General features: G+C 37.3%; 1 protein-coding gene across 1 annotated transcript in view; it reads right to left on the bottom strand.

Annotated features, from left to right (window-relative positions):
• The window catches only part of CLNK (cytokine dependent hematopoietic cell linker), a 99,908-nt gene that overhangs the window by 66,255 nt on the left and 21,205 nt on the right, over positions 1–12,448 (bottom strand). Inside the window, exons 5-7 of the mRNA XM_020992077.2 lie at positions 4,893–4,918; positions 4,158–4,177; positions 2,855–2,965 (exon numbers count right to left, since the gene is read on the bottom strand). Of these exons, the coding sequence (XP_020847736.2) occupies positions 2,855–2,965; positions 4,158–4,177; positions 4,893–4,918 (157 nt within the window). The remainder of the gene's footprint in view (positions 1–2,854; positions 2,966–4,157; positions 4,178–4,892; positions 4,919–12,448) is intronic.

Raw genomic sequence — 12,448 nt, 5'->3', positions numbered from 1 at the left:
AGGAATTACATAGAAGCAACATGAAGGATGTCATTGACCAGAAAAGAATATGAGCCAATCAAGAACAAGAGATGATGGGTGGGCAGTTCATGTGTTCCAGTGAACAGGGATATCAAGAGACTGTGAGTGAAGTCCCCAGGAGGTCAGATGAACTAATTACTGTGAACTTATGGGAAGACAATGGATACGTGATGGAATGGATAGAGGGGTTGGATTTGGAATCAGGAAGACTCAAATTTGATTTCTCTCTTAGACACTTAGGAGTTCCGGGACCATATATAAGTCAATGAACCCTGCTTAGCCTGTTTCTTCATTCATAAAATGGGGACCCATCACACCTATGGAACAGGGTTGTTTTAAGGATTAAATGGGGTAACAAATGGAAAATACTTTATAAACTTTAAAGCTCTATATCAATGCTATTATTCTTATTGTTATTGTTGCCATTGCTATTATTGTTAATGGCAGCCTGCATCATTGGTTGGGAACTTCCAAATGGAAGAGGTCACAGATCTATTGGAGTATTAGAGTATCTCCATTTTAAAGATAAGAAAACTGAGGACTGATGAGATTAAATGACTCCCTCAGGGTCACATAGCAAGTAAGTGGGGGAGCCAAGATTTGGATCAGTTTTCTGGCTCTGAGACTTACACTCCTTCCACAATTGCTTTGTTATTTAGCATCTTAGGTTGCAAATAATTTTCACATTCATTTTCTCATCAGATTCCCATAATACACCTGTGAGATAGATTGTACAGGTGTTAGAATTTCAATTTTTAAGATTAGGAAACCGAAGATCAGAAAAGTATGGATGGAGAGCTGGAAGGGGTCTTAGGAGAACATTCAGCCTAGCCCCTTAACTTTACAAATAAAGAAACAGACATAGAGATTTGAAGGGACCTGCCTAAGATTTCAAAGTGAGTAAATGGCAGAACCAGGATTCATACCCAGATCATCTAACTCCTCAACATTGCCTTCTCATGGGAACTCAAAGTGATGAAAACATGATTTAAATTTGTGGCTCCAAGGGGCAGCTAGATGGCACTTTGGATAGAGCACCAGCCCTGAAGTCAGGAGGAACTGAGTTCAAATCCAGCCTCAGAACAAATATTTGACACTTACTAGCTGTGTGACCCTGGGCAAGTCACTTAACCCCACTTGCCTAAGACAAACAAACAAAAATTTGTGGAACCATGAAGAATATTTCTACTCTCAAAAAATGAGATGTTTGTTGTTCTTGTGTCATGCCCAACTCTTTGTGACCCCATTTGGGATTTTCTTTGCAAAGATACAGGAGTGGTTTGCCATTTCCTACTCCAGCTCATTTACAGATGAGGAAACTGAGGCAAACAAGATTAAGTGACTTGCCCAGTTAGTAAGTGTCTGAGGTCAGATTTGAACTCAGGAAGATGAGTCTTCCTGATTCCAAGTCTGACACTCTATCTACTTTGCCACCTAGCTACCCCCTAAAAAAGGAGATAATGATTAACAAAACTGTACAGCATTTTTGAAGCTGGGAAGGGTCTTAGAATATGGAACTACAGAATGAAAGGGAACTTTAGAGCTCATCTACTCCAAACTTTTTTTTTTAAGCAGGTTAAGAAACCGAGTCCCAGAGAGAGTAAAAGACTGCCTACACTGAAGTTACTAAGAGGCATAGCTGAGGAATGGGCTCAGGCTCTCTGATATCAAATCCAAAGCTCCTGCCATTACAGGTCACACTGGCCCAGTGAATCTAAATTGCTTTGAAGATATATTCTGTGGTGAAAAACAGCAGAAAGGGAGCTATTCCTACACCCCAAAGAAATTCATTAAAAACATTCTTACCAAGTCTCTTGGGGAGATGTTGCTATTTGGACTTGTTGCATTTTATGATCACAGCAGGGTAACAAATATTCTTTGAGTGATGAGAGAAGTGATCTATCATGGACACTTAATATTAGAGGTCTGGATTTTTCCATATCTATTTGTCAAAGAAGCAATAACATTTTTGACAAATGTGTTTTTGTGTGATGTTTTCACTTCCTGTAATTTAGTGATTGGGAATTGAGAAACTGTACTGAACCTAAAACAATAAGTTCCTTCTAGTTTGTGAATGCGGTTTCCTGATTCAAATTCTTGGAGTTTCTGGCATCTTAAGGGATCAAATTAAACCCTGACCATGTCTCTTTCTTGAATGGCTGCAGGATGTCAAAAAAAGTGTAGAGGATTTCGAGAAAAGAAATCTGGGTTTGAGTCCTGGTTCTTTCTACTTGACTGTGTGATTGTGAACAGATCAGTCAACCTCTCTGAGATTCAGTTTCCTCATCTGTAAAGTGGCAATAATAATTTTTGTCCTGGTTACCGCACAGCTAACTACTTGGTAAACTGTAAGGAGTTATTTTAAATGGGAATGGGAATCATTGAATTTAGAGTTTCAAGGGACTTTGGAGAACATATAAGTAGAAAATAAATACCTTAAGGGTAGGTACTATTAATCACTTTGTTTTCTTATTTCCAAAACTTAGCGCAATGCCTTATTATAATAAATGTTTAAGGAAGGATTTTTGGATTAGATGAAATAAGATCGTCTAGTTCAATCACCTCATTTTACAAATGAGGAAACTGAGGCCCAGGGAAATTAAGTGTTTATTAGTGTTATTAGTTAAGTGTTTATTATTAATACTTATTAGTTTTCTTTAACAGCAACTTTAATTTTAGAAAGAAATTAGGCTGACATTTTCCCAAGATTATATTTCTAGTGGTCACTTAATTCTTATAAAGATGTGTTGAATGGAAACTTCCCTTTTTTTTCTTTCTCCTATAAAGGCAGTTCTGACACTTGTCTGTAGCGTGTACAGCTCAAAACTCTTACCTGGTGCTTCTGTCAACTTTTGGGAAATCATGTCTTTGGTTTAGAATGAGCCTACTCTTTTCTGGTTCAGGAGGAAGGGGTTGATATTTCTTTGGAAGGCTGTTTGGAGGCCTGTTATTATAGAGAAACAAAAAAGATCAATTTGGAAGATCACAAGATTAAAAAAAAATAGTTCTTACAAAATAGGAAGTAGATACAGGAAATAAGACACTGTTTCTAAAATATGTTTTAGAATGTTTCTAAAATCAGTTGCCCTTCCACAGCCATGAGGAAATCTTGAGAGAGGTATAGACATTGGAGCTACATAGCCTTTCATATTCTGTCCTCTTGGTTCAAAGTTCATTCAGCACCCCTTTTTGTTGGTGGTGTTGTTCTTAGCTTTCCTTGACAACCTCACACTCATTCTTATGATCCTATTCTTTCTTTTATTTTCCTTAAAATCTAAACTTAGCAAAAACATGCCAAGTAGAACAGAGAAAGAATATTGTGGAATTGTAAATCTGTATTATGTACAGCTTGCTTTTCCTTTTAAGCATGTAATGAATTCAACACAAAAATTTTCAAGAGTGTCCAGCTTGTCTGAGTTTTCTTCTAATCTTTTTTCTGTTTTCTTCTGTATATTCAAAAATGTTTCAATGAATTTCTCTCTTTCCTTCCCTTTTTTTCTCTTTCTTTCTTTTTTCTTTCTTCCTCCTTTCCTTCTTTCGCTTCCTCTCTTCCTCCCTCCCTCCCTCCCTCTCTCTCTCTTTGTCTCTTTCTTTCCTTCCTTCTCTTTCTCCTATTGCTCCCAGCTCTCCTGTTGGAAAAAAAAAAGAAAAAGAAAAATGAAAACCGTGTCCCATTCTATAACTTGATCCCTCAGTGTCAGGAAATGGGTGGTATGCTTCCTCATTGGTCCTTTGGAATTGGGGTTGGTAATTGCATTAAACATAATTCTTACAATCCTGACTCTATTCCTATAAGACCATAATACCCTATTGTATTCTTCCTCTTTCATCTGCCCTTGCTTCCCATTTTCTGCACGTGCCCTTCTTATTCTAAACTGGTTGGTGAGTTCCCTGGGCTTCCACATTTGTCTCTTTACATAATAGCCCTTTTTATTCCTCATCAGAATTGGTTTCCCTTTATGTCACCAGAATTTCATTCTTGAACAGCTTCCATCCCCCTGGGCTGATTTCTGTAGTAGGAATTTTAGTCATAGGATCCTAACTAAGCCCGGCTCTGAATCCTCTAAAATCTGAATTACCAAGTGAAGGAGAAAATGCTTTCATGAAAAAACAAGCAAACATATTTTGAGTCTTACCTAGGAGGTGGCAAAGGATTCTAGAGAAAAGAGAAATGGCAAGTAGTGTGAATGGAAGCATTGACAATCTCAATTGCATCTACGTTTTATAATAGACAAATATGAGATTTCATATTTGATATCATCTTAAGATTTATAAAGCACTTCCCTCAAAAGGGCTCTGTGAAGTTGTAAGTATTCTGTCCTGCCCCACAAATAACTCTGTATTTACTTTGCATATATATATATACATATACATATGTATATATATATATATATATATGTATGTATGTATGTATGTATGGAAATAATATTACTTATCTTTGTACAGATTGTTTCCCCTCAGTAGAATGTAAGCTGCTTGAGGACAGGGACTCTCATTTTGTCATTGTATCCCCAGTGCCTGGCACATAATAAGTGCTTGATCTACTTTATGGAATTGAATTGAAGCAGGTAGTTTTAAGATTATAATCTCCATCTTACAGATGAGGAAACTGAGGCTCAGACAGAAGTAAGTCATTTGCTTATGGTCACAGAATAGTAAGCATCAATCACAGCTAAGATTCAAAGCCTGGTCCTGAAACTTCACGTCCTCTGCTTTCCCCACTGTTCGCCACTGCCCAAGTCATGTGAGCACAGCAAATAAATCTTAACAAAACTTATAGAGCGCATTTCACCAATGGGCATTTAACACTGACATCATTCTATTCCTATTGCCAAGTAGACATGCACATCATCAGTAACGATTCTGTTTACCTTGATTCGTTTGGCTTCACTTTCTCCTGAAAAACAGCAACAGAACACATCATTGAAACACTGGCAACATAATAATGATTCCATTTACCCTGACATCTCTGCAGATATCATCATGTCCTGTGTCAGGAGAGAAAATATGGGATTCTCAAAGGGGCAATGGAAACTAATGGAGGGTCTACTGCACCCATAGCTGGAGTACACGAGTTCAAATCCTTATTCTTTTACTTATAACTTGGGACCTCAGAAAAGTCACTTCCCATGTCAGGGTCTCAATTTTCTTTTCTGTAAAATGAATGAGTTGGACTAGATGACCTCAGATGTCTCTTCTTGGCTCTGAATTTATGATTCCCTCAGTCATTGCGGTTCAGACTTAGAGATGAAGACCATTATAGTAGACAGAGTCCTAGAGTAAGAAAACCTGAATTTACATGCTGACATTATTGCCAATAGGTGAAAGTCACATGTAAATGCTTATTAACAAAAAAAAATTAATGAGAATTTTAAGAGGATAAGAAGTAATAAATTGCATTTTTTCTTTAAAAAAGTTCTTTTTTTTAATCTTAACATCAAAAAAGAAGAATATTTTCATAGACGAAGTAAAACAGAAAAAAGTTTACATGTGAAACTGGGAATCTCTATTATGTATAGTAGAGGTGTCAAACTCTAGGCCAGTGAAACTCCTCAGTGCAATCCAAACCCAATTAAAATGTAATTGGGAAATGTTTAACAAAATAAGAAAATACAATACAACAGAGATAACATTAATTTGTGATTTTCTAAGTTAATAAGTGGCCAGCAGGGATCAATTTCCATTTGAGTCCGATGCCACTGATGTACAATTTGCTTTTGAAAAAGAATGTGATAAATTTGACATGTTACTTTTCACGCTGTCCTGCTTGTCTGTATTTTCTAATAAAAGACATTCTTCTTGGTAATACTAATATGGTTTAGTGGAAAAAAATCTCTGGATTAGATGACAGAAGACCTGAGCTCTTCTTGTCCTAGTCTGGCTGCTATTGTCTTGTGTGGTCGCATTCAATCCAACACTTATTTAGTCTTTTTTTTTTTTTTTTTTAGCAGAGCTCTATGCTAAGCCCTAGGGAAGGTTTGCAGTTTGGATCACCCATGCCCCACAGGACTCAGAACTGGAAGGGATTTAAGCAGCTCTCTAGATCCAGTAGTACTGGAACAAAGTTTTTCTTTACAATATAACCCATAAAGGAGCATCCAACCTCAGCTTGAAGACTTCTAGCTAAGTCCAGGAGAGGTCATGCAATAGAGGAATGGATAATTATAATGCACAGTAACAATAGCTTACTTTTGTACAGTTCTTGACAATTCAGTTCATTTTATAACAGCCCTGTGGGGGTGGATAGTTATTCTCATTTTATAGGGGAGTAAACTGAGCCTTGGAGATGCCCATGGTTTCAGGAAACATGTCAAAGGACCCAATCAAGGAGAGTTGGGATGTTGACATCTATTGTCAGTGTCCTTTTTGCTACTCCACACAACTCTGTGACTCCAATTAGTAGAACAAGAGCATAAAAAAGTGCAGGTGCTATGTTGTGTCTAGGGAAGGAATAAGCATATCTAACTGAAGGATCAGCTCTGTAAGCCTCAGTTTTATCATTTGCAAACTGAGGATAATAAATACACTTACCTCAGGGTTGTTATGAGGATCAAATAAGATAATATTTGTAAGATACTTTGTAAACGTTAAGCACTATATAAATGTGAGTTATTTTTATTGTTGTAGAAATTCAACAAAAGATGGTGGGAGAAAGAGACATTCTCCAAAGACAGGGAAACATACAATCAAAGGTAAAGAGGTAGAAAGTAACAGGGCACATTCAATGAATCAGCAAGTAGCTCATTTTGGCTGATCACAGAATATGTAGAAAGTGGTTGTTTGAAATAATGCTGGACAATTTGTTGAAGAATTTGAAATTTATTCTGTAGGTACTAAGGGAGCCATGGAAGCGGTTTGATTAGAAAAGTGACATGATCAAATTTATATATAAAAAATAATAATTTAAAATGTAGAGGACATATTAGAGGGAGAACAGATGAGAAGATGAGGGATATAACACTTTACAAAATACTATAGACATACATCATCTCCCCCAGTCCTTACAACCATCTAACAAAGTAATTACTGTTGCCATTTTTTTTGGGGGGTGAGGAAACTGAAGCTCAGAGAAACAAGTAATTGCTTATGTCCACACAGCTAGTCAGTGTCACAGGAATGATTTAAACCTGGGTCTCTCCAGACTCCAGGCATATCACTCTTTCCACTGCTCTCATTTGCAAGAGTTCTTAAGATATCAGATTCCTGTTGGATAATATTATTTCTAAGGTCCCTCCCAGCATATTGAGGTCTATGGATACTGCCAAATTAGAGAAGGATCATGAACAATATTTTATTATTGTATTTCCTAATGCTGACACTTGGCTTTCTACATGCAAATTTGAACCACGGATTGAAATCCAAAAATCACCAACATTCTTAACAACATAGGAACATAAAACATGCCTGAAGACACATTGACTGATGCAGCTCTAAAATTTACACACTTGCTTTTTAAAATTACACTGCCCAGAAGTCTCTTTCACACGAGGATTTATGTGGTGCCAAATTGGAAGATATAGCATTAATTTTCCCCTTTTCTGAGAGTCTGGAAATTCACAGGGATGCTCAGGGGTCTCCCTTCCCCTGGGACACTCAGTTTGGCCATGGGTATAGTACTCTGTTGTTCTTAAACTGTCTTTTTCAACCCCATCACTGTGACTATCAAAAATCAATGTTCCTGCTAAATCTTTCATCAGGGTCTAACTGATTTTCCTAAACCATAAATATAACTGTCACTCCTCTACTCAATAAACTCTAGTGACTTGTTATAGTCTCCAGAATCAAATATAAACCCCTTGGGGTTTAAAACCCTTTGCATTCTGGCCTCAACTTACCTTTCTGGTCTTGTTGCACATTAGCCCCCTATATGTACTCAACAGTCTTATGTTGAAATAGATACACTTTTGATGTCACTTATTATTTGTAAAGTTCTTTTCACATACACATCATCATTTATTCTTACAACTGTGTGAGAGAGGTGCCAATTATTGTTGCCCTTTTAGTCAGCCAACAAGTATGGATTAAGCACTTACTGTGTGCCAGGTATAGTCCCTGCCCTCAAGAAGTTTGCTTTCTTATGGAGGAGATAATAGGCAAATAATTGTGTGTACAAGATATGTAGAGTATAAATGGAAGTAATAGCAGAAGGAAATCTTTTACAGATGAGGAAGCTGAGGCTTGGAGAGTCTAAATGATTTGCCCAGCATCACACAACTAGGGAGTGTCTGTGGCAGGATTTGAGCTCGAGTCTTCCTGCCTCCAAGTCCAAAGGTCTATCTAGTGCACCACCGAAAATCATGGAACATTAGAACTATAAGGGAGCTTAGAAGGCATCAGTGAAAATCCATTAAACTGAGACCCTGAGGTGGTGACTTTTTCAGAAGAGGGAACCAAAGCCTGAGGAAATGAATCCCATGATATCCTGCTGATTTTAATTTATTTATATTTTTAAGGTATTAGTTCTTTGCATACTTTTTATTTATTTATCTATTTTTTTGGGGGGGAGGGGTAGAGATCAGAGTTTGCACCTGTGATTGCATTGTTATGGATGGAAATTCCTCCTCCTTTTCCCACTCCCAATTATGCAGATTTGCAATTCCTCTGTAATTTATAGTCATAGAGAATTGTTTGGAACACGGAGAGATTAAACAACTTGTCCATGGTCACATAGCATACATCGGTATGCGATAGGCAACAGGCTCTTAAATATTTACTGTGTTCTGTTGTTCATTATAGTGACATTATAGATAGGGAGATAGTTTCAAAGCCTAAAAGACCAGGGTTCAAGTTTCACTTTTGGCACCCATGACCCCACAACAACTTGCCTAGTCTCTCTGTGCTTTAGGCAAATTGCAGAGAAGGTGTCAACCTGTTTTGGTAGAGAAGTGTCTTACTGGGAATTCCCTGTACCAGAGAAATAACAGATCTGGTCTGTGTCTGTCATGCATTTCATTTATCTGCATCGAATTCTTATCCCTTTACAAGACTGTGAACTACATGAGAGCAGGGGCAGCGTCAAAATGATTTTTTAAAATTTCCCTCAGCCCCTAGCAACATAGTGTTTTGCATGCTAATTCTAGTGCCTTCTCTCTGTTAATTATTTCCTATTTATCTTGTCTATAGCTGGCTATATGTCTCTCTCTCTCTCTCTCTCTCTCTCGTACATATACATATATACATATATACACATATACATATACATATATATATATATATATACACATATACATATATATATATATATATATATATATATATATGTTTGCTTGCTTCCTCCCCCATTAGATTGAAAGCTCCTTGAGGGCAGGGACTGTCTTTTGCCTAGCACTTAGCATAGTGTCGGCACATAGGAAAGTGCTATGTAAGTGTTAATTCTTGTTCTTCAGTTTGTTATTGTCAACTCCTTGCTTATTGAATGAAATTCAAACAAACAAGCATATTTAACAACAGGAACAACAGTAACGCCTCTTAGCAGCACCTTAAATTTAAAATTCTCTTCCTTATGATAGTTGTCAGGTAGAGAGTGTAAGTATTCATCTCTATAATACAGAAGAGGAAAATGAGGCTCAGAAAATTTAATGATTTGCCCAAGATCACACAGCTGGTATCAGCTGCAAGATTTGAACCCCTGTCTTCCCACACTAAGAATAGCGTTACATCACATTCCTCCAACCAGGGCATCTGGGGGAAGAGACTTATAAGGGTTTTACTAATGGTATTAACCTCCTAGGCACTTAAATCATTCCATGTCTCCTAGCCATTTGTGAAGTCTCATTAGTGCAATAGTCTTGTGTATACTTTTGCCTATTGGAAAATCAGCATTAATACTTTTCATTTATTTACATAATGAAAAGACACTGGAGGATTTTTAGTATTCTGAAACGCTGTAAAAGACATGTGGTCTTAAGAGCCCAACAGATTTTGGTATGTTGTCTCTGAAGGTTTGCCTTCATGCCATCTGGTGGCTGATAATGTTATCGGCACAAACTAAATCAAGTCTTTGCTGCGGATTTTTCACCTGCTGCCTTAATCTTTATTCCTAAACCAATTGGTCTTTTCCAACGGTTGTTACCTCACATGACACATGACGTAAGATGGCTCTGCCTAGCTGTTTGTTCTCTGTTCTCCTCCTTACCAGAGTGACTCATAAACTCAGAGCTGAAAGGAACCTTAGAATTCATCCAGCCAAGCCCTGACCTAAAGAACAATCCTCCCTGCATTACTAATGGTCAATAGACTGTTCCTCTCACTAACTACTTCACTACCTCATGAAGCAATCTGTTCCATTCTTCTTTTCCTTATTTTTTTTTTGGCAATACCTCTTACTAGAAAGTTTTATTTTTTCTCCCATAAAACTAAAATCTGTCTACCTATAGTCCTGTCTCATTTCCAGGCCTTTCTTCATCTTGGTCATTCTTTTCTGGACACATTGTAATTTGTCAATACCCTTCCTAAAATGTTGGGCCAGTCTATTTACTTGAAAATATTTTTCTTAATCTTCTTTCCCTCAGTTCTAACAAAATGATCTTGGTGGTCAGTCAGTAAGCATTTGTTAAGTGCCGACTGTGTGCGAGGCACTGTGCTAAATGTTGGCCATACAAAGAAAGGCAAAAGACAGTCTTGCATCTTGAGAAGTTCACAGTCTCTGTGACCTTGGGCAAGTTACTTAAACTCTGTTTGCCTCATCTATAAAATGACCTGGAGAAGGAAATGGCAAACTACTCCAGTATCTTTGAGAAGAAAACCTCAAACTGGGTCACAAAGAGTCAAAAATGAGTGAACAACAACAAAAATTGAGGGTGGGGACCATGTTATATCTATCTTTATATTTGCCCCAGAGTCAAATCAAGAATATGCATGGTGTGTACTAACATTTTATCAATATTTATTAACTAATAGAGCATGAACACATGGTGCAGTGGGATGCATCCTGGACACTAGTCCTTATTTTGCCATTAGACAATTGTATACCCTTGGGCCAGGCAATTAACCTTTTGAATTTCATTCATCTTTCCCCTTCTTTTTCCCTGTAAAATCTGTAGATGGGAGGTACAAGGTAAACTTGCTGATCTTTGGAGCTATCTCCAACTTTTAAAACAATCATATAGTTTACTATTTGTAAATGAGGAAGTAAATCTCAAAGTGTTTCCAAGTTTAGAGTGATTGAATAGTAGAGCTGAAGAAACCTAGAACATAGAACATGGAATGTTAGATCTGGAAGGGAACTGATATCATGCTATCCAAACTCTTCATTTTAGAGCAGTAGAGCCTCAAGAATATGTTATCACTTTAACTGGAAGCTATCATTTTCCCACATATAGCTGGCATTGTTTGCTTCAGTGGGGAGAAGATTCTAAACCCAGGCCAGGTAGCTTGTAAGCAATATTCTTGGCTTTTCATCAATGTTTTAAACTCATATGCAGATAAAGGAGTGGGCAATAGTGAATCAGGGAGACCTCACAGTTACAGAGACTCAAGCCATTCCTTAGTTAGTTTTTGGGACCATGAAATTCAGTAATTACAGTATGTTACCAATTTGGGCCTATTACAATTGTAATGTAGAGATGTTATGCAGAAATTAAATATTAAGACTTTATATCCCTGTGATTAATTATGGATGAGTCAAAATGATGAGAAGTTCTAGGGACTTAATTTTCTATGCAATTGATGAGGCCTGATACAGAAACTCCTTCAAGCAAGGAGATAGTCTGAGAGAGGAAAGAGAGAATGGAAAAGCCAAAAATGGGTTTTTGCAGGCTGAGGCTAAAGAGCATAGGATTGCGAGTTGGAAGGGGCCTTTGGGATCATTTAGTTCGACCTTCTTATTGCACAATTAAGGAAACCAAGGCTCATATTGGGGACATGATTTGTCCAAAATAACACAAGCTAGAGAGGATTTGAAACCAGGTCATTTGACCACAGATTCTGGTGTCTATATTGTTTCATGAATTAGGAAATTGAGTGATGTCAGAAATTAGATGGAATCTTTTGGTTATACTAAAAGTGTTCAGTGTTCAGATTGCTCCTCAAAACAAGGTGAAAAAGGCAGTGTGAGAAGTGGAACAGAGTGCTGGGCTTGGATTCAGAAGACTTAAAAGGGTTAAATTCCACCTCACCCAAAGCCTCACTGACAGTAAATATCTAGGATTCTTAACCTCTCAGACTGTCAATTTTCTAATCTCTAAAATGGCGGGGGGAGGAATACCTCACAGGATTGTTTAAATGAATAAATCATATAGTAGTAGAGGATAGAAGAGCCTGGTATGCTAGGGTCCGTGGGCTCATGAAGAGTCAAGCATGATTGAATAACAACAATAACAGTAATAGTAATAATAATAATAATAACTAGCACTTATATTGTACTTTAGGCTTAGCACAGCTCTTCATAAATATTATCTCATTTGATCCTTACAACAACCTTGGAAAG

Source organism: Phascolarctos cinereus, unplaced genomic scaffold, assembly GCF_003287225.1.
Source record: "Phascolarctos cinereus isolate Bilbo 61053 unplaced genomic scaffold, phaCin_HiC Scaffold_9;HRSCAF=440, whole genome shotgun sequence".
Classification (NCBI taxonomy): domain Eukaryota; kingdom Metazoa; phylum Chordata; class Mammalia; order Diprotodontia; family Phascolarctidae; genus Phascolarctos; species Phascolarctos cinereus.
This window is presented reverse-complemented; position numbering and strand designations above follow the sequence as displayed.